The sequence below is a fragment of the Gorilla gorilla genome, chromosome 7, assembly GCF_029281585.2.
Source record: "Gorilla gorilla gorilla isolate KB3781 chromosome 7, NHGRI_mGorGor1-v2.1_pri, whole genome shotgun sequence".
Taxonomy (NCBI): domain Eukaryota; kingdom Metazoa; phylum Chordata; class Mammalia; order Primates; family Hominidae; genus Gorilla; species Gorilla gorilla.
Window position 1 is genome coordinate 129,076,608 of NC_073231.2, and position 22,936 is coordinate 129,099,543.

General features: G+C 44.0%; 1 protein-coding gene and 1 pseudogene across 1 annotated transcript; one reads left to right on the forward strand and one right to left on the reverse strand.

Moving 5' to 3' along the window:
* Positions 1 to 68: 68 nt before the first annotated feature.
* C7H8orf76 (chromosome 7 C8orf76 homolog) lies at positions 69 to 22,695 on the reverse strand. Its single transcript, XM_004047499.5, has 6 exons — positions 22,524 to 22,695; positions 19,138 to 19,233; positions 17,869 to 18,012; positions 11,402 to 11,859; positions 6,572 to 6,704; positions 69 to 379 (listed from the first exon to the last, which is right to left on the reverse strand). The coding sequence occupies exons 1-6, from the start codon at positions 22,638 to 22,640 to the stop codon at positions 185 to 187; spliced, it is 1,143 nt and encodes a 380-aa protein (XP_004047547.3). The 5' UTR covers positions 22,641 to 22,695; the 3' UTR covers positions 69 to 184.
* On the forward strand, positions 16,890 to 17,362 carry LOC109027917 (ubiquitin-ribosomal protein eL40 fusion protein-like; annotated as a pseudogene).
* Positions 22,696 to 22,936: the final 241 nt, after the last annotated feature.

Here is a 22,936-nt window from a genome sequence, read left to right on the forward strand (position 1 = left end):
AGGAGAAATCCAAAAAGAAAACAAAACATAAACTGAATGCAGTAGAAATCATTTGAGACAGAAGCCAGTTTTATAAAACATAAATAATCATTTATACTCCATGATTAGCAATGGATCCTGTCTGAAGTAAACAAGGACAATTAATACAGTACAAGATATTTGTGGTTTTGTTTTTTATAACCCACTAAGCCAAGATTTGTATCTCTGTATGGAACTGATTTTCAAATGGACAGAAATGGTCTTTGATCTTTCTGAACCACTTGTCTTCAAATTCTTCTGAGGATGCAGTCACCAAGGCAGTCAGGGCTACGGAGCCAACACACTTCACCTCTGGGTGAACTTCATCTTTTATTTTTTCTGGGATATCTTCTCCCATAACCTGTAACAGGAGGAAAAAAAAAACTGTCCCAATAAAAGAGGCAGCAGACATGGAATGCTAGTTATCAACTGTGAAGGCTTTCATTCAAAGGCAGAAAATACTTGAGCAGCCAGGGGACATTCCCAACACATTGAAAAGATGTTTGTTCAGAAGTAGTTATCCGTCTATGGCCATACCACCCTGACTGTGCCCGATCTCATCTGATCTCAGAAGTAGTTATCCAAGGACAAATAAAATATCCCATATTTCTACCCTCATTCTTCCCAAGTGAAAGAATCATTTTGGTGCTGCTGCAGCAGCAGTACTATTTGGCTTACCAGGAGTACTGAGTTACCCTTTTTGTTTCAAAGAGCATATTCTGTTGGTGAGAATGCAACTGTAGCATGTAGCTGGGCCCACCTTTTCCTGACCCAAAAGGACTCTAATCCCTCTATAACCAAAGCAATCTTGGGGATTTAAGGAGCCCGTTACCAATGAAGGTACAATACTGCTCCCTACTGGTCAGAATCAGGCCCAGATGAACACAGGGTCATGTCCCAAGATTCTGGGTTGGTTTCTTTGAGAAGACATCACAAAGTTAGGTTGTAGAAAGCTTGTACCTGAACCCACTAAGTAAGCAGACTGACCTTGGGTAATGACAATGAACTAAAATTAAGTTCCAAAACATTTCATACCATCTGTCATGAAAGCTTATGTAGTCATGGAGCAGGGATGTTGTAGAGGGAATTTAAGTTCCACATAGATTTGCATTAGATAATCTCCAAGGTTCCTGCAAACCCGGATATTGAATGTGTTCATTAAAACTCAAATTATAATGAATTAGAAGCAGGCTCAAATAATGGTTTTGCGGACTGGGTTTAAATCTTCAAAGATTACATATTGTTTGAGGAAATTGCCAATGAGAGCCAAGCTTCACTAGGCAACAGTCAGTATTTACTAAAGCCTGGTATTTCACCAGTTCTAAGATACTTTTTTGTTTTTGTATTTTAACATCTCTAAAATCAAGATGTATCTGAGCCAGGTGTGGTGGTTCACACCTGTAACAAAACAACACTTTGGAAGGCCGAGGCAGGATGGTCACTTAAGGCCAGGAGTTAGAGAACGGCCAGGGCAACAGAGCAAGATCCCCGTCCCTCCAAAAAAAATTATCATTTTTTTGAGTCAGAGTCTCGCTCTGTAGCCCAGGATGGAGTGCAGTGGTGCAATCTTGGCTCACTGCGACCTCTGTCTCCTGGGTTCAAGCAATTCTCCCACCTCAGCCTCCAAAGTAGCTGGGACTACAGGCAAGTGCCACCATGCCCAGCTAATTTTTGTATTTTTAGTAGAAACGGGGTTTCATCATGTTGGCCAGGCTGGTCTTGAGCTCCTGACCTCAACTGATCCACCCGCCTTTGCCTCCCAAAGTGCTGGGATTATAGATGTGAATGAACCACTGTGCCCGGCCAAAAAATTTTTTAAAAATCAGCCAGGTATGGCAGCACTCAACCATAGTCCCAGCAACTACTTGGGAGGCGGAGGTGGGAAGATGCCATGAGCCCAGGAGTTGGAGGCTGCAGTGAGCTATGACTGTGCCACTGCACTTCAGCCTGGGAGATAGAGTGAGACCCCGCCTCCAAAAAAAATTTTTAAAAATATATTTGATAACCACTGGAGTGAGGCTCCATGTGATAGTGTAAATGGCATCTTATTTTTCTTTTTTTTTGGGGGGGAGGTCAGAGTCTCACTCTGTCGCCCAGGCTGGAGTGCAGTGGTGAAATCTTGGCTCACTGCAACCTCTGCCTCCTGGATCAAAGCTATTCTCCTGCCTCAGCCTCCCAAGTAGCTGGGATTACAGGCGTGCGCCACCAGGCCTGGCTAATTTTTGTATTTTTAGTAGAGACAGGGTTTCACTGTGTTACCCAGGATGGTCTTGATCTGACCTCGTGATCCACCCGCTTCGGCCTCCCAAAGTGCTGGGATTACGGGCGTGCGCCACCGCGCCCGGCAGGGATCTTATTTTTCTTTTAGTGACACATCAAATGGTATGTCTTAAAACTGATGATTTCCTGGATTCAGTGAAATGTAGTATTTTAAAATCTGGGATAAAACACCAAAAATGCCTTTCTTAAAAAAAGATAAATGAATAATAGTAAGACCCAAACAACACACTATTCCCAAAAGAGGGACAGACAGGCACAATATTTACAGGTGTCAAAAAATCTGCCAAAACATTCAGCCACATAAACATTTTAAACTTCCATATGCCAAAAAAAAATCATAAACTTCAGAAAATATAGTAACTATAGAAAGATACTTAAGTCTAATATAGAGAGAACTCTTAAAATTGCTACGAAAAACAGAATAATGAAGCAAAAGCAAGACTAGGCATTTGACATGATACAAATGGCCAATAACACATGAAAAAATTGTTCATCTTAATAGTAAAGAAATAAACATTAATGCTAAAAACATTACATTTTTATCTACCAAGCTACCAATTTTTAAAGTAATATTATTAAGTTAAATTATATAAAAAGAGGTCAAAATGATTGATTTCACATGGTTCAATCTAATAGGATCAGGGTAGAAAAAACAATGCTTTCACATATTGCTAGAGGATATATAAATTGAACTAACCTTTCTAAATGACAATTTGGAAATGTGCTTTAAGTCTTTAAAAACGCTCATATATTTAAATCCAGCGATTCTATTTCTAATAATCTGTTCCAAAAGGTACAAAGGCACATATTGATTTTCTTGCAAGGATTTATTAAAATAGGTACTATTTGTTAAATGTTCAACACAGGGAACTAAGTAAATTATAGTTTGTCCAAAAATTGACTACTATCCAGTCATTAAAAATTATGTACTCAAATAATATTTAGGATATAGGGTCATGCCCATGTCATAATGTTAGGTAAATATCAGCAAATAGAAAATAAAATGTAGTTTGTTAGTTCCTAAAAAAGTTAAACAGAGCTAATATATGACCCAGTAATTCCACTCCTAGGTCTATACCCAAAAGAATTAAAAACAGAGACTTAGCCGGGTGCAGTGGCTCATGCCTGTAATCCCAGCACTTTGGGAGGCCGAGGCAGGCAGATCACTTGAGATCAGGAGTTCGAGACCAGCCTGGCCAATATGGTGAAAGCCCGTCTCTACTAAAAACATAAAAATTAGCTGGGCATGGTGGGACACGCCTGTAGTCCCAGCTACTTGGGAGGTTGAGACAGGAGAATTGCTTGAACCTGGAAGGCAGAGGCTGCAGTGAGCTGAGATAGTGCCACTGTACTCCTGCCTGGGTGACACAGCAAGACTCCATCTCAAACAAAAAAAACAAACAAAAAAAGAGACTCAAACATACTTATATGCTAATGTTCATAGCAGCATTATTCACAATATCCAAAAGGTAGAAACAACTCAAGTATCCATCAAAAGATGAGTAGATAAACAAAATGAGATATGTACATATATATGAATATTATTTAGCCATGAGAAGGTATGAAGTTTTGATAAATGCTAAATATGGATAAACCTTGAAAACATTATGCTAAGTGAAATAAAGCAGACACAAAAGGACACATATGGTATGATTCCACTTATTTGAAATATCTAGAATAGATAAATTCACAGAGAAAAATAGTAGATTAGAGGTTCTAGCGGGTAGAGAGAGAAGAAAATAGGGAGTTACTGCTTAATGGGTAGAGTTTCTGCTTGGGGTGATGAAAAAATTTTGGAAATAATGGTCATGGTGGCCCAACACTGTATACGTATTTAATACCACTGAATTGTACATTTAACAATGATTAAGATGGCAAATTTAAGTTATATATTTTATCAGAGTAAAAAAGAGGGAGAAGAGCAGTTGTTATAGAATAAAAAAGACATGAGACAAAAGGGCCACATATAGTATTTAGACCTTATTTGGATCCTAATTCAAATAAAAGAACTACAAACAGGAAAAAAAAGCATGTGATCATAGAATATTTAAGGATACGGGGCTATGTTATTACAAGTCAACTAAAATTAAAAGCACAAAATAAAGGCCAGGCATGGTGGCTCACACCTATAATCCTAGCACTTAGGGAGGCCAAGGCGGGACGATCATTTGAGGCCAGGAGTTTGGGACCAGACTGGACAACATAGCAAGACCCTGCCTCTACAAAAAATTTTAAAATTAGCTGGACATGGTGGTGGGTGCTGTAATCCTACGAACCTGGGAGGCTGAGGTGAAAGAACCACTTGAGCCTAGGAATTTCAGGCTGCAGTGAGCTAAGATTATGCACTGCAGCCTAGCCTGAGTAACAGAATGAGACCTTTTAAAAAATAAAAACAAGCACAAAACAAAATGTACATTATAATCCTAATTACAATCCTAACGAGGGCCCAGACATTTTCCATCTTTTTAAAAAGCTCCACTGGTATATCACATGCATTGTCTACACAGGAAACTACTCTTCCACCCAACCAACAGATTTATCGAGCATGGTGAAGAATACAAAGATGCTCAAAACATACTATTACTTATAAGGAACCTAATATCTAGTTGAAAACATAAGACACATTCTTATGTCTTCTTAGGGCCCAAAGAGCTATCTATTCAAGCAATCACTATCTGAGCTCAGAGGAAGGAGAAATGACCACAGAGCAGAATATTCCGGAAAAGCTTCCTGGAGGATGTGGAACTTGGGAGAACTAAAAGACTGACCAGAAGTGTTTTTTTGTGTTTTGTTTTTTGAGACGGAGTCTCCCTCTGTTGCCCAGGCTGTAGTGCAGTGACACAATCTCGGCTCACTGCAACCTCCACCTCCCGGGTTCAAGCAATTCTCCCGCCTTAGCCTCCCAAGTAGCTGGGATCACAGGTGCCTGCCACCTCGACTGGCTAGTTTTTTGTATTTTTAGTAGAGATGGGGTTTCACCATGTTGTCCAGGCTGGTCTTGAGCTCCTGACCTCAAGTGATCCACTCACCTTGGCCTCCCAAAGTGCTGGGATTACAGGAAGTGTTCTGATGAGTAGTTCCATTTTAGACATTTTGTACTTGAAGTGACAGAAGAGTAATCAATAATTATCCCAGGTTAACCACCTAGTAGGCAATTAATCTGATGTGAGACACATGTCCCAGAGATGAGACTAGAGATAAAGACTGGAGGGTAATCAACCCAGAGGTGACAATGGAACCTAGGGGTGTGGTGATGATTTCTGTGACAGAAAAGTAGAAAACAGAGAGGCCAAGGGAATCTTTAGCATGCCATTACTTACGCTACAGAAGAAACCAGCTGAGTCCCAAGAGGCAGAGGAACGTTAAGAAACACAGGAGAAAAACAAACCAGTGTAGCCTCTCAGAAGTAAAAGGAAGAGATCAGGCATGGTGGCCCAGGCCTGTAATCCCAGCACTTTGGGAGGCCGAGGTGGGTAGATTGCTTGAGGCCAGGAGTTCAAGACAGACTGGCCAACGTGGTGAACCCTGTCTCTACTAAAAATACAAAAATTAGCAGGGCGTGGTGGCACATGCCTGTGATCCCAGCTACTCGGGAGGCTGAGACATGAGAATCGCTTGAACCCAAGAGGTAGAGGTTGCAGTGAGCCGAGATCGTGCCACTGCACTCCAGCCTGGGCAACAAAGCAAGACTCTGTCTCAAAAAAAAAAAAAAGTCAATGAAGGTTTACATGTTAGTTTAAAAAAAATTACCTTTGAATTTCTATGCAACCATCAAAGTAGTAACAGGGTAGAGCAGGAATAAAATGGACTTGTAGCTGGCAAACACAAGCTCCAGACCAGCTCTCCCACTGAAAATCTGACCGCAGGCAAGTCACAAGCTCTCTGAGCCTCAATTCTAGCTCTACTCATCTTCACAAGCTGTTATGATGAATGGAAGAAAAAAAATAGAACTGCTACACAAATGTAAGCACTCATTCATTCATTTATTCAGCACTGAAACAAACAATTATTGGGCATTGATGATGTTCAGGCAGGCAGGTGCTAACAAGCACTGACAAGTACATGAAACACAGCCCCTGCGGTCCCGCACACTGCAGGGGAATGCCGATCAAGAGGCTGCCTTGGTGATTGCTGAGTGATCAAAAGGCACACAGAGGAGGGAGACAAGTCCTTCAGTAGATTAAATTTGGCCCTGCTTTTTAAAAAATGCTATCAGAGCCAGGGAAAATATCTATGATGCTTCGTTTCACATAAACCCGAGGGATACACTCACCTCAGCTATCAACAGCAAAGTGTCTTCTTTGAAGCTGAACCCTTTCATTTTATCTTCAATTTCCTGCTGAGTCCTTAAGTTCCTCTCCAAAGCAAACGATGTTTGCTGAGGTTGGGTAAACTGAAGCAGAAGCCTGAAAAACCGAAAAGTCTCAATGCGTGGCGAAAAGTCCCAACGCTTCCAGATAAAGGAAAGCCGCGAGGAAACGTTCAGAGAGCCCAGGTATTGAGTCGGCTGCAAGTCCCACCAGGTTAAAAAGCAGGTACCCACCCTCACTAGAACTATCATTTCAATCCCTAAAGCTTCCAACTTGGAATCAATTGCCCAACTTTACATTGGAGATTCATCTTTTCTAAAATATAAAGACTAAAACTGCTCAAAGAAATCTTCAGAGAGCAACACCTGAAAAGAGCTTCCGGCCTCAAAAGAGCTTCCTGTGGAAGTCAAGGGATTGAAAGGATAAGTAATTTGGAGTGAAAGGAACGAGCCTCCCAATCAGACTCCTCTCACACAGGCCCTCTGGCTTTGCTCCTTTGAAGTCAGTGTTCTGTGACCCTTCCATCTCGCTGACCCCACAGCAACTTGACCGCAAGGACTAATTAGATTCGCTAGCACACTTCAATTACCCCAAGCAGGGCCAAATCTTTGATGACCCTCTGACAACCACTCTGCGATACCTTACCACTGACTTCCCCGTCATGATCATAGCTGGTCTCCTCTCTCATTTAACTTCCTCCTGTCTTCCTCATTTGGCTCCTTTTTTTTTTTTTAAATAAATACTCAATATGCAGATTTTCCCCTTTTTTCTCACTGGTACCTACTGCAACGCCCAGAAGCACTCGGCTCTCCATGCTGTGGAACATGCCCAACACTACGCTAGGCAATGAGAGATACTGATGAGCAAAACACACTTGTGGCCTCATGGAATGGAAGGAGGGAGACAGCACATAAGTATTTCAGGTAGTGACACGTGCTATGGAAAAAAACCCAAGACAGGGTGGACACAGTAACCTCTTCAGATGCGGCAGTATAGGCAGGAAGGCTTCCTTGAGATACCAGGCAAGCTACGAGCTACCTGATGAGGAACCAGTGGGAGAACATCTGGGGGCGAGGGCTTGGCCAGGGAGAAGGGGCTCTGACACAGGAACAAATTTGATATGCTTGAAAATCACTATGATCACTGTGGCTGGAACACAGCCAGAGAGAAAAATGTGTAGTAAATGAGGTGGGAAAAAAAGGCAGGGCCAATTCAAATCAGACCTTGCAGGCCATGGAAAGAAATGCGGAATTGACGTAAGTGCAATGGGAAGCCATCCCAGCGTTTCAGAAAGGAGCCTGACCTGACTCACAGGTAAAATGATCATCTCTCTGCTTCATTCTGACCTGTTGACATCACCTACCCGGCCTCGGGAAGGGCCTCGGGAAGCATTCACCTTCGTTACCCCTTTGATGTAACTTGCTTTCTGCCCTCTGGATATACTCCAGGCACCCGCGACTCGGTACTTGAAGCCTAAAATCATTGCCTTCCACCCCAAATCGGCTCTGCTCATCCTCCCAGGTGTCCTATCTCAGCGGAAGGCACCACCATCCACCTGTGCATCCTCGAGAGCCTCTGCAGAGACTTCCGTTCTCCTCACCCTCAACCTTCCCACACACTCCGCTGGTCACCAAGTCCTGTCTATTCTATCGTGCAGTGACATCCATTTCTTTTTTTGTTACCACTGTACCAGCCTAGGTCAGGCCCTCATCATCTTCCACTAATTACTCCACAACCTCTAGTCCTTAGCTCCTCCTTCTAATCCAGCATCGCAGTCACCAGAGCTCTCTAAATCACAGGTTTTGGCCAGGTGCGGTGGCTCACGCCTGTAATCCCAGCACTTTGGGAGGCCGAGGCCAGTGGATCACCTGAGGTCGGGAATTCGAGACCAGCCTGACCAACATGGAGAAATCCCATCTCTACTAAAAACACAAAATTAGCCTGGCATGGTGGTGCATGCCTGTAATCCCAGCTACTCGGGAGGCTGAGGCAGGAGAATTGCTTGAACCTGAGAAGCAGAGGTTGCGGTGAGCCAAGATCGCGCCATTGCACTCCCACCTGGGCAACAAGAGTGAAACTCCGTCGCAAAAAAAAAAAAACCAAAACCCAAAACACACACACACAGGTCTTATCACATGCTCCTGTATTTAAAACCTGCAAATACCCTTCAGGCCTTCGGCACAAAGACCAAACCCTTGTGACACCGAACATCTTGTGTTAACAATAAAAACAACAAAAATAAAAGTACTAATCTAACATTTACCAAATGCCTACTACATACCATGCAGGACAATAAGTACTTTAAATACTTTAATTTTACAACCCCAGGAAGCAGGCATTTTCCCCATTTCTCCATCTGTCAAGATTAAGCAACTAGAGAGCAGAGTTTAAGGAATGTGTGCAAGGTCAGACCGCTTGCAAGAGTTCAGGTTCATCCACTTAGCATCAGCAATTTACTAAGTTCTCCAAAACCAGTTCTGACGCCAAAGTCCTACTTCCTACTTCCTCTGCCACCCTGGCACTGTGGCCACAGCCTACCTTGAGCCCTTACCACCAATGCTGCTCTTACCACCAGACAATGTGACAACACTGTTCTAGAACGGATCCTCTGCCCCTCTGGGCGGTGCTTTCTTTCTTTTTACCTAGCATGCCTCTTCCCACATGGGGAATATTAACGTGGAGTGAGCAAGATAAGCTGAAAGAATACAGGGTCTGGAATCAGAGACCAGCTCCAAATCCTGGCCCTGCACTTCACAGCTGCACCACTTTGGGAATGATTTTAATAGTTTCCTGATCCATCTAGTGGGATCCCAATAGGTATCCCAGAGTCATGAGGATTAAAATGAAATAATGTATACAAAGCATCTAGCACTCAGTCAACTGACAAGGGTTCCTACAGGGACCATTCAGCAGAGGCATCATCCCCTCTGTAAAGGCTTCCTTCTTTTGGCCACGCCAACAGCTCCCTGACGTTGGTCCCCCCAGAATTCTGCTCACAGCACTGATATACTATTTAGCACCTGTGCTGGCAGTTACTGGCTAGACATACCATTTCTCTGAGTGAGTGAGGGGCATAAGGGACTGCTTTTTAAATGATCTTTGTGATTCTAGCACCAAGCACATGTCTGGCACACGGCTGTCATTCAATGTGCCTCTGAATTAGTGACAAGGTCAATCTAAACAAGCATCCACTAAATACATTTTAAAATGTGCCAAATAGCTGGGAACGGTAGCTCACTCCTGTAATCCCAGCACTTTGGGAAGCCGAGGCGGGTGGATCACCTGAGGTTAGGAGTTCGAGACCAGCCTGGCCAACATGGTGAAACCCCGTCTCTACTAAAAATACAACAAAAATTAGCCGGGTGTGGTGGTGCACAGCTGTAATCCCAGCTACTCAGGAGGCTGAGGCAGGAGAATTGCTTGAACCTGGAGACAGACGTTGCAGTGAGCGGAGATCACACCACTGCACTCCAGCCTGGGCAATAAGAGCAAAACTCTGTCTCAAAAAAATAATAATAATAAAATAAAATTTGCCAAATAGATACCACTTCTCAGTAAGCCTCACTGTTAATATTTCTTGAATCCTCCTGAGTTAAAAAATCTGTACATTCTTTGGTACCATTTGAAACATGAGAGAGTCTGCTTCTTCTCTCATCATTTATAGAACTGGTCAAGTGTATTCTCCCTGCCCTTCCCTCAAACTCTTATACTTTAAGGATAAAAAGTACTTGGTATCCCTAGGCACAAACCATGGGAATTCTCTGTAGAATGAATTAAGCATCATCTACTCCCATTATCAGCAATTCAAATACAAGAGCTAATTTTCTTCTTTAGTAGATTTCTGTGGAATATACGAACAGAAAATTCCTTCTTTAAAATATCTCCTCTCCCTTTTTCAGTGTTTTATACATTTTTATTTTCCTAATTTTTTAATGTTTTCTAATCTTAACATTCCATCTTGGGCAATGACACAGGTTATATTCCTTTTTGTTTCTGAGACAGAGTTTCATTCTGTTGCCTAGGCTGGAGTGCTGTGGTGTGATCTCAGCTCACTGCAGCCTTGGCCTCCCAGGCTCAAGCAATCATTCCATCTCAGCCTCCTGAGTAACTGGGACTACAGGCACGCACCACCATGCCTGGTCAACTCTTTTTTTTTTTTTTTTTGAGACGGAGTCTTGCACTGTCGCCAGGCTGGAGTGCAGTGGCACGATCTCAGCTCACTGCAACCTCTGCCTCCCGGGTTCAGCGATTCCCCTGCCTCAGCCTCCTGAATAGCTGGGACTACAGGCACGTGCCACCATGCCCAGCTAATTTTTTGTATTTTAGTAGAGACACGGTTTCACCACGTTGGCCAGGCTGGTCTCAATCTCCTGACCTTGTGATCCACCCACCTCACCCTCCCAAAGTGCTCGGATTACAGGCGTGAGCCACCGCGCCCGGCCCGCATAGTTAACTTTTCAAAAAAATTTTTTGTAGAAATGGGATTTCACCATGTTGCTCAGGCTGGTCTCAAATTCCTGAGCTCAAACGATCCACCTGCCTCAGCCTCCCAAAATGCTGGGATTACAGGTATGTGCTACCACACCAGCTAACACAGGTTGTATTCTTAAACAAATGTAGTTTTGTTTCCAAGTATTACACACTAGAATGACAAACGTTCAACAGAACCATAGGAAAAATTCAAAAATATATACCAAATGTCTAGCCTAGAACTTTTTGAAGCTTAAAATTAGAAAATAAAGCCTTTACTCTGAGCTGATTACCAAGCGTTGCTTCAGTGACTCTCAGCTTACCTGGTTCGTATAAAAGAGGCACATGCTTTCAGCTGAGTCTCTATCAACGCTGTTTCTCTCTCTTCTGCCATACAGTTTTGGATATTTGTCAGAGCTTTCTCATTTTTCTGGCTATTACTGCTACTCGCTTCCACAGAAAATAAAGAGCTCTCAGGCAAGGTTTCAGGAAAACACAAAAGACAGTCTTTTCCTGAGTGTGGAAAGAAGGATTTGATAGTTTTGTCACTTGAGGTGAAACTGTGCTGTTTCTGAGATGACGCAAGTGCTGCTGAAAGAGCTGGCCCCAGATTCAGGTAAGCCTCTGCCAATTTGCCCCAGTTCCAAGGATTAAAAGGATGCAAAGAAATCAGTTTCTGCAGGCAGAAAATTGTTTTCTCCAAGTTCTGCAAATTTGAACAAATAGCAAGCTGGAGGTAGAGTACCGTGGTTAAATGGTCTGTGTTGGTTGCTTTATTTTCCTAAGGAGAAAAAAAAAAGGTTAAGAAGTTTAAACTTCAAAGCATTTTCCATATAAAATGAGAATGCCTAAAAACCCAAGTTGTATATGTTATAAATTAGAAGTATCTTTCAGTAGCTATACGAGTGACCTAAATATATTTCAATGTATCTCATGTTTGAAACCGTAAACCCAGAGAGATATATGCTACCTAGAGAAATAGTCACCAGCCATTCCCAAACATCCTAATGTCATCATAACTTAACAATTCCTAGATGGTGGCCTGCCAAATGTTCAGCATCAAAAACATAAATATCCATTTATTTCCAATTTTTATTATAATCTTTACTGTCTTCAGCCAGATATCTGAAAGACCCAGCCAATTTTCTTAGATCCTGGCCTAATGATTCCATTGTAATATTCAAGGCTTTCTAAAAATCCAAATGGTAATTTCCTTGAGGATTTGAACAAACTCCACTTCCAAATTTTATTTGGCTTAGACATTTTAAACAGGATAGCCCTGAAGCTCTCCATGCTTCATGACACATTCTAATTGAATCCAAATGCCTTCCCTGGTAACCATTACCAAGGTCAATTATTATTTTTGGCCAAAAGGGGTTGCTTAGTTTCCTTTTGATCAGAAAATCCTTTTCAAATCTCCTTAACCAGCGCCACCATCTCTTGCCTAACTTGCCATATGGCAAATGTCCTCTGAGTTAGTAAAAACAGGCCTGCTTTTTGTAAGTTGAAGTTTGCGGAGAGCAGATGGCAGACTCAAATTACCTTCAAGTTGATGTGAGGTCTAAGGAAAGCCTGGCCTGCAAGCGTCCAGATCAGGCTCCCTCACAGAACCACACTGAGCATGAAACACGAGCAAAACTACCTGGTGTACGGCCCCAGGAAACTGTACACCAGCAAGTGAAGGCCTGCGGGCAGCTCTAAATATTCCCACATTGAGTGAAAACATAGGAGATAAAGCCCCATACGACTGATTTGGTGACACTGTACCTTCCCAAAGACAGAACACATCTCGTTTTATTGTTACTATTGTTCAGCATCTGTCCTTCCCAACAGACCATTTAGCTCCATAAGAGCTTTTGTTCAATGTAAATTCCTAGTACAGAGCACAGCTCCTCGGCCATCACAGATGCTAAATCACATTTGAGTAATGACTTTCCTAAAGTCGAATCATGTCATTTATAAGGAAAACAACATGTATAGACTACATCTGTAACAAATGCTACCCTTCTTCTGTAACCAGTCTATAGGGCTTTATATTGTTCAAAAACTTTTTCTTTTTTTTTTCGAGACAGAGTTTCGCTCTCGTCACCCAGGCTGGAGTGCAATGGTGCGATCTCAACTCACGGCAACCTCTGCCTCCCTGGTTCAAGCAATCCTCCTGCCTCAGCCTCCGGAGTAGCTGGGATGACGGGCGCCTGCCACCACACCCAGCTAATTTTTGCATAAAGTAGAGACAGGGTTTTGCCATGTTGGCCAGGCTGGTCTCGAACTCCTGACCTCAAGTGATCCACCCCCCACCCCTCGGCCTCTGAAAGTGCTGGGCTTACAGGCATGAACCACTGTGCCCAGCCTCAAAAACATTTTGATATTGATAAAGCAAGTGTGTGTTAGGGTGGAGGCTGTTACTCACAAACTATGATCCTGATGACAGGGTTTTGTTTGTTTGAGATGGAGCCTCATTCTTTTGCCCAGGCTGGAGTGCAGTGGCGTGATCTCGACTCACTGCAATCTCCACCTCCCAGGTTCAAGCAGTCCTCCCACCTCAACCTCCCAAGTAGCTGGGACTACAGGTGCCCACCACCACACCAAGAGAGTTTTTAAAATTGTTATTAGGGATGCGGTTTTACCATGTTGGCCAGGCTGGTCTTGAACTCCTGACCTTCGCCCACCTCGGCCTCCCAAAGTGGGAATACAGGCATGAGCCACTGCGCCCTGTCAATAGTAGGGTTTTGAGAGGTGGATTAGTAAAATCCTTTATGGAAATTAAATTCTATTTAGGCCGGGCGTGGTGGCTCACACCTGTAATCCCAGCACTTTGGGAGGCCAAGGCGGGCGGATCACGAGTTCAGGAGATCGAGACCATCCTGGCTAACATGGCGAAACCCCATCTCTACTAAAAATACAAAAAATTAGCCAGGTGTGGTGGCGGGCACCTGTAGTCCTAGCTACTCAGGAGGTTGAGGCAGGAGAATGGCATGAACCCGGGAGGCAGAGCTTGCAGTGAGCCAAGATCACACCACTGCACTCCAGCCTGGGCAACAGAACGAGACTTCATCTCAAAAAAAAAAAAAAAAAAAAAAAATTCTATTTAAATGAGTTTGAGTGATTTTTCCAGAATACTGCAACTCTTTCTGTAACAATAACATGATGATGACAGTTAACATTTACTGAGTGTTTACGCAGTGCCAGGCACTATTCTAAGTGTTTTCCTCATTTAATCCTCCTGACAGTTCTTTAAAATAGATTCAGTAATTTTCCTTATGTTACAGATAAGGTAACTGGGTCACAGAGAGGTTAGATAACTTGCCTGCCATAATATGGCTGGTAAGCAGGAGAGCTACAGTCAGTTATACTAAAAGTCAAGGAATAAAAGGTACTTACGAAGAGCTGATATGGCCGGGCAAGGTGGCTCACCCCTGTAATCTCAGCACTTTGGGAAGCCGAGGTGGGCAGATCACTTGAGGTCAGGAGTTCAAGATCAGCCTGGCCAACATGGTGAAGCCCTGTCTCTATTAAAAATACAAAAAAGGCTGGGCGCAGTGGCTCATCCCTATAATCCTAGTACTTCGGGAGGCTGAGGCGGGTGGACTGCCTGAGCTCAGGAGTTCGAGACCAGACTGGACAACATGATGAAACCCTGTCTCTATTAAAAATACAAAAAAGGCCGGGTGCAGTGGCTCATCCCTATAATCCTAGTACTTTGGGAGGCTGAGGCGGGTGGACTATCTGAGCTCAGGAGTTCAAGACCAGCCTGGACAATGGTGAAACCCCATCTCTATTAAAATACAAAAAATTAGCCAGATGTGGTGGCAGGCACCTCTAATCCCAGCTACTTGGGAGGCTGAGACAGGTGAATCGCTTGAACCTGGGAGGAGGAAGCTGCAGTGAGCCAAGATCGCACCACTGCACTCCAGCCTGGGCAACAGAGCAAGACTCCATCTCAAAAAGAAAAAAAGAGCTGATATATATATGTGCGCTGGCTAAACCGACCAGACACTAGATGAGCACTGCATGTACACGATATAGTTTTTCTCCTTAGCATCGAACCCAGAACCAGGAAAATAGTAGGACTGAAATGTTTGTTGAGTGCAGAGTGGATAAATGAAAAGGAGTCACTTACTACCAGAAAGCCATTTTCTTACCACAGTTACCACACAGGCATACCAACCACTATAAGAAAATGTTGTAATTATTTAAGAAATAAGTCCTACTATAAATTTTATCCAAAAATCATGAAAAGAGGTGAATGAATTTCAGCAGAAATTGTGAACAGAAAATGTTCAAATCTTGATGGCCACCCCGGGACTTGCTGTCTATTTTGTTCAATGTTACATACTGCGACAGGTCCCCCTACAGAATGTGAAAAGACAGTAACCACCGTCACAAAAAAACAGATATGGGCCAGAGCTAGTAACAAAAGGCGAGGGTCCTCAGGTAGAGAAGAAATTTTAAAAAACAAAACAAAACACAGCTTACCAGGAAATGAGAATGCCGTGCAGACACGCAAGGTCCGCTGAGATCATGTGTGAAGCCGACAGAAAGGGGCGAACCCCACGAGCCCACTTTCCACCTGACAGTCCTGCCCAACAGGTTGCCAGGACGCCTGATGCACAGTTCTGAAAGTCCAGGGTTTTCTGACTGGTGTTTCTCCTGCCTAGTAACCATCCCCAGCACCGGAGACCTGGCATCGGCTGATTGGCAACAGATCCTTCTCTGAGCCACCGAAACAGATTCCCTAAGCTAGAAGGAACCAGAGATGACCCAACCCCTGCCAGGAATCCAGCTGCCACTACCTTCAACAATCAAAGAGGAGGAGGAGGAAGCACAACAGTGACGTGCAAGAAACGCCGAGAGAGCAGGACAGTAATAAAGGCTAGAGAAAGGCACCGGAAGGGCCAAGAGCACTGTTAATTTGCGGACTGGGGAAGACTAGAAATGAACACAATGAAATCCCATCAAGTTAACTGCTCATGCAAACGCTTCCTTAAGAAGTCGATTTATCTATCTTTCAGCTTAAGCACTAACCCCCAATTAGTAGAGAACAGAAAAGAAAGAACAAAACACAGCTGTTTTCCATGTTCTTAGAACAATTACTGCCAAAGTTTCCTCGAATTGCAAGAGGCTGAGGTCCTATGCAGTGAAGGCTTAAGCAAACAAAGGTTAGGGATTTCTCTTAGTTAATGAGATGGCAGATGTCAGCTCAATTGTGTGCATACGTTAGGCTGATCGCTGGGCAGTACATCCACAAAGCTCAAAATCGGTGCCACAGTGTCTCCTTAATTCCCTCCGAGGAAGAAAACTAGTCCATTTAGACTAATTCCCATATAAAATTTACACAACAATCAATACAAATAATGCCTTAACCTAGAAACAAAAGCAATAAAATCTAGAACTGGAAAGAACTACCTTTCTTTATCCCTTAAAAAAAAATTCCGCTTTAGAACGTGTGGAAAAAGGCAATAAAATTTTTTTTTAAAGAAAAAGAAGGCCGGGTGCAGTGGCTCACGCCTATAATCCCAGCACTTTGGGAGGCCGAGGCGGGCGGATCACAAGGTCAGTTTGAGACCAGCCTGACCAACATGGTGAAACCCCGTCTCTACTAAAAATACAAAAATTAGCTGGGCATGGTGGTGCATGCCTGTAATCCTAGTTACTCAGGAGGCTGAGGCAGGAGAATCGTTTGAATCCGGGAGTCGGAGGTTGCGGCAAGCCGGGATCACTCCACTGCACTCCAGCCTGGGTGACAGAGTGAGACTCTGTCTCCAAAAAAAAAAAAAAAAAGAAAGAAAGAAAGAAAAATTCCCTCTTTTTCTTCAGCGAGGCTGCCGAGCTCCAGACGCAGAGATGCAGATCTTTGTGAAGACCCTCACAGGCAAGACCATCACCCTTGAGGTCGAGCCCAGTAACGCCAAAATTCAGGACAAGGAGGGCATCCCACCTGACCAGCAGCGTCTGATACTTGCGGGCAAACAGCTGGAGGATGGCCGCACTCTCTCAGACTACAACATCCAGAAAGAGTCCACCCTGCACCTGGTGCTGCGCCTGCGAGGTGGCATTACTGAGCCTTCCCTCCGCCAGCTCGCCCAGAAATACAACTACAACAAGATGATCTGCCGCAAGTGCTGTGCCCGCCTGCACCACCCCGTGCTGTCAACTCCCACAAGAAGCGCGGCCACACCAACAACCTGTACCCCAAGACGAAGGTCAAAGAAGGCTCTTCCCTCCCCAAAGAGCGGCGTCCTGCCCAGGCCTCATGGCCCTGGGGCCTCAATAAAGTGTCATAAAGTGTCCCTTTCGTTGACTGGGGAAAAGGAAAAAGAAAAAAAAATTCTGCAAATTCCACTTAAAAATAAAAAGGACTACTAAGTGTGGCTTGGTGATGAGTATTTAGTCATTTTGGAGGGGGGACCTTTTTTGGCTTAGAAAAATACTGTTCATTGTAGAAATTTTGGAGAACAACGTCTAAAAACAATCTAACGAAGAAAACAGATCACTCATAGTCCTTCCACACTGAATGTTACTCCTAACAAGAGAAAAACCTCTGCAAAGGAGATTTTCAGGCAATACAGAATTTTGAGCATGACACAAGAAAAATATTACAAGAAAATTATTATGTCTAGGTTCCAAGTTGTTCATCATAATAAAACTCTCACACCCCTGACAATTTTCTTCTGCTTATCCAAACCCATAGATTTTGCTACTAGCAAGAAGTTTGTTTTGTTTTCAAAAAATACACCATTCGACCACCCTTATAGGAATGTGTGTGAAAATAAGCAATAAAATCACTCACCAAGTTTGCAGCAATCTCCAGCGCCTCCATATGCATACCCAGGTGAGCCAGACACCGAGCCTGACCTTCCTGGACATCCCTTTTCATGGCAAAATTGGTTGATGACAATTTTTCAGAGATACTGGAATACTCCTGCAGTGCTTTCTGGAAATTATTTGTTAAATAAAGAAATGAAAGGAGGAAAACATAACAGAAAAAAGGATTCAGAATAGGGGTGATTTTTTTTCCTAGGTGGAAAGTAATGTTATAACTGACCAATGAATTACATGAATATTTAAATGAATTAAAGAAGATTTCAGTATTCTAGTGATATGGTTTAGCTGTGTCCCCACCCAAATCTCATCTTAAATTGCAGCTCCCATAACCCCCACATGTTGTGGGAGGGACCTGGTGGGAGGTAACTGAATCATGTGGGTGGGTTTTTCCCATGCTGTTCTCATGGCAGTTAGTAAGTCTCACGAGATCTGATAGTTTCATAAAAGGCAGTTCCCCTGCACACACTCTCTTTGCCTGCCGCCATGTAAGACGTGACTTTGCTCCTCCTTCACCTTCTGCCATGATTGTGAGGCCTCCCCAGCCATGTAGAACTGTGAGTCCATTAAACCTCTTTTTTTTTTTTTAAATAAATTATCTAGTCTTGGGTATTTCTTCATGGCAGTATGGAAATGGACTAATACATCTAGTCAATCCTACTTTCCTAAAAGGTAGAGAAGGAATGGCTAGAGAATATAATCACTACTACTATGGAAAGCATCATGATATAGCAGAAAGAACATTCTGGGACCAAATATACTAGGCTTTGAATTCTGGTATTGCCACTAACTTACTTTATAACCTTTTCATCAGCAAAATAAAAACAGGATTCTCATGCAGATGAAATGAGATACATATGTAACGCAATCTAACATCTAGTTGTTAGTTCTTTTTCTTACACATTTTGGGGTGATTTGCTCCTGTGGCACTGTGAAATGTCTGTGCTAGAGGGTCCTAAGTAATGAGGAGATTCAGAACCTTGAGGAATAAACCTACAAGGACAAGGACCCCAAAGAGATCCTTTTGTTGGAGTTACAGGAAACAAACAAATCATACAGAGCCAGGCAGAAAAGAACGGAAACTTGGGAGCCTCAGATTATAAACACACATCACAAAAGATTAAACTCATCTTCATAAACACCACACTAACTTGGTACACTGTTATTTACATATGCCATAACTGATAAAACAAGAGCCCACTTCAAGCACCACCATCTTCTATATGTTGAATTCTACCTGATACTCTTGTCGTCTGTAGGCCAGGTCTCCTTTGAATTTCTTGAGAGTCAGCACTTCAACATCATCACTGCTTTCTGTTTCTTCATAAAACCACTTGAAATCATGAAAATAGCCTATTACAGAGTGAAGCTATGCTTTTCCACCTCATATTCAGAAGCAATTTCCCATAATATAATTGATTAAACGTCAAAAAAAGACTTCTTCAAGATGAGACTCAAGAGAAACACACTGACAAAGAATGAACATTTTAATTATGGCTCTGTTTTTATTAAAATGTTCACAAGCTGGTCAGGTGCAGCGGCTTACACCTGTAATCCTAGCACTTTGGGAGGCCCAGGTGGGTAGAATGCTTGATGCCAGGAGTCTGACACCACTCTGGGCAACATAGAGAAAAACCCTATCTCTACAAAATATTTAAAAATTAGCTGGGCAGGCCAGGCGCAGTGGCTCATGCCTATAATCCTAGCACTTTGGGAGGCCGAGGCTGCTGGATAGCTTAAGCCCAGGAGTTCACGACCAGCCTGCACAACATGGCAAAACCCTGTCTCTACTGAAAATACAAAAACTAGCTGGGCATGGTGGCGGGCGCTTGTAATACTAGCTACTTGGGAGGCTGAGGCAGGAGAATTGCTTGAACCCGGGAGGTGGAGGTTGCAGTGAGCAGAGATCATCCCACTGCACCCCAGCCTGGGCGACAGTGCGAGACTGTCTGAAAAAACAAACAAACAAACAAACAAAACCAATTAGCTGGGCGTGGTGGCATGCATCTGTAGTTCCAGCTGCTCAGGAAGCTGAGGTGGGAATATTGCTTGAGCCCAGGAGTTTGAGACCAGCCTGGGCAACATAGGGAGACCTCATTTCTACACACACACAAAAAAAAAAAAAAAAAAAAGGAGCCAGATGTGGGATGTGGTTACTTGGGAGGCTGAGGTGGGAGAACTGCTTGAGTCTGGGACTTGGAGACTACAGTGAGCTGTGTTCAGGTCACAGCAGCACTCCAGCCAGGGCAACAGAGTGAGACCCTGTCTCAATTAAAAATAAATTTAATAAGCAAAAAAAAAAAATTATCACAGGTAATAAGCACATCAATAATATGATACCTCTCTAGAAAAGCAGCACACAACTGTATGGTTTTATCTGCAGCATTTTCAATACATAGGGCTGTGGTGCCTGGGAACCTACACTTATCTAGCATAGTTCACACTAGTTCTTTATTTACGGATTTATTTTTTTGAGAGTCTCACCCTGTTGCCCAGGCTGGAGTGCAGTGGTACGATCTCGGCTCACTCAACTTCCACTTCCTGGGTTCAAGCGATTCTCATGCCTCGGCCTCCCAAGTAGCTGGTATTACAGGTGCGCGCCACCACACCCAGCTAATTTTTGTATTTTTTTTTTTGTAGAGATAGCGTTTCACCATGTTGGCCACGTTAGTCTTGAACTCCTGAGCGCAACTGCCTCTGCCCACCTTGGCCTCCCAAAGTGCTGGGATTACAGGTGTGAGCCACCGCACCCAGCCCACACTGGTTCTTTAAAATGAGACATGCTTTCTTGTAGATAAATTTTAGTGTGACTGGAATAGGGATTGACAATTCTTTACTGAAAGGACATAGGAAAGAAGAATTATAGATATGGTGCTATTATGAAAATGTCATAATGGCAAAAAACTAGAATTTCAGCAAAGGAGACAGAAATTAAGGCTAGAAGGAGGCTCCAATGCAACCAAATACCAAAAACCTGTAGGAGAGAAGTCTGAGGAAATGCCCATCTGGGATACTTTATTTGCTTTTCTACTGATTTAAATCCTATGGATAAAAAGGAAAGTGAGACTGAGATTGCTTGACTATTGAATAAATAATGTAGGGAAAGGCAGTGGCTTACACCTGTAATCCCAGCAATTTGGGAGGCCGAGGCGGGCAGATCACTTGAGGTTAGGAGTTTGAGACCAGCCTGGCTAACAACAGTAGAGAAACCCTGTCTCTACTAAAAATACAAAATTAGGCCGGCATGGTGGCACACGTCTGTAATCCCAGCTAGTTGGGAGGCTAAGGCAGGAGAATCGCTTTAACCCGGGAGGTGGAGGTTGGGGTGACCCGAGATCGCGCCATTGCACTCCAGCATGGGCAACAAACTCCACCTCAAAAAAAAAAAAAAAAAGAAAAGAAAAAAATCACTTCATTTTAGAATTTATATTAAATTCTATGCACCTGTACAGCACATCAGATCTGACAAAGTATTTTCATATACATTATCTCATTTCACTCCCACGATAACTCTGTGAGCCAGCATGTATTATTTTTCTGAAGGGACAAATAAGGAGCTGACACCTTCAAGGCAAGTGGTAAAGCCAACACTGGAATTCAAGAGTCCTATCTCATAACCAGAGTTTTTTTAATGTTCTGCCACATGATTTCCAAGCCCAATCCCTGTTTTGAGTCTACATGATCCAGGGCTGAAGGTAACTTTGAAAGATCGTATGTGATAAGGAGAAAATGCAACTGAAATAACCAAAAGCACAATTCAGTAATGATCGAGTGCCTGGCATCTTGTCAGTACAATTGTGAGGAACGAATGAGACAGTATATGCGAAGGAACCCACCACAGTGCCCGGAACACTTCCGTATTTTCCATAAATATTAGTTTTGACTGATGAACTATTTACACTCATGAAAGAATAGGAAGTAATACTCTACTAATTCAAAAATATTCGCGGAGTCACTATTATGAATAAAAACTGTTAGGCACTGCCAAGGGCATCAAGAACCCATGCTGGTGCGATCATTTAGCACTCCGGGTCTCAGGACTTTGTGGGAATACTGACAAGTGCTTTAAGTAGAAGCTAAATAGAGGGAAGGGGGCCAAAGACAAAAATATTTGGCTGGAAGACGAAATCAGAAAAGACTTCCTAGAGGAGATGACATTTAAGATGTGCCTTGAAAAACGGATATAACTGAAGGACTTTAACCATCAGCGCGGGGTTGGTACGGGCAGGGGGAGCTCGCCGAAGAGGGAGGGGAGAGTGGGTTTGCCGGAGGTCACCGTTTTGGGAGGCCTGACTGCCCGGCTGTAAGAGCAGTGAAGACAAACGGGAGGTAACGGAGATTTCAGGGCAAGGGCGTTGAGACCAGCCGGCAGCAGCCAGGCCGGCCAAATGCCAAGTGGGAGTCAAGCCGCTGACAACGCGGGGATTCTCGCCCATGGACCCGGAATGGGGCCTGGGAAAGCCGCTTCCCGGTGGAGGAGGAGGGACGGCGGGGGACGCGGCGGGCGCTGGAGCCTGCCAGGGTTTGCGTTCGCGCGGGCGGAGGGGCCAAGGCCGGGGCCGGGGCCCCGCGGAGAGCGAGGCCTGGGGCCCGGGATAAGGCGAAGAGGCCCCAGCTTCTCACCTGCGGCTCGCAGAGCTTGGCGCAGTAGGACGCGGGCGGTCCTGACCGCCGCTCCGGCCTCTCCTCGAACACCGAGTCCTCGAACTCGCCGCCGAACAACCAGCACCCGGAATCCATCGCGCGCCCGCGGCGGGGGCAACGAGGAGGCGGGGCCCGCCGGAAAAGGCGGGGCTTCCACGGCCCAGAGCGCGGCACGCTGGGACTTGTAGTCTTTGAGGGCGACGCTGGGACGTGGCCGCTGCTGGTTGGGAGTAGTGGTTGAGCTGAGATGCTTATCTGACCCACTAACTGACCGAACCCCAGGACGGAGGTTTTGACTTCTCCGTGTCAGGAGATGGACAGAATGATCCTTACCTGCACGCATCAAAAAGCACGCTGGCCCCAGAGTAGCTGTTTAAAACTCGCAGGTACCT

Bases quoted from the DNA above. Each gene is read 5' to 3' on its own strand.
- C7H8orf76 (XM_004047499.5), bottom strand. From the start codon at position 22,640: ATGGATTCCGGGTGCTGGTTGTTCGGCGGCGAGTTCGAGGACTCGGTG. The intron at 18,013-19,137 runs GTAGAATTCAAC...AATAATTTCCAG, and splicing joins ACAGACGACAAGAGTATCAG to AAAGCACTGCAGGAGTATTC. The intron at 11,860-17,868 runs GTGAGTGATTTT...TTTTCTCCTTAG, and splicing joins TGGAGATTGCTGCAAACTTG to GAAAATAAAGCAACCAACAC.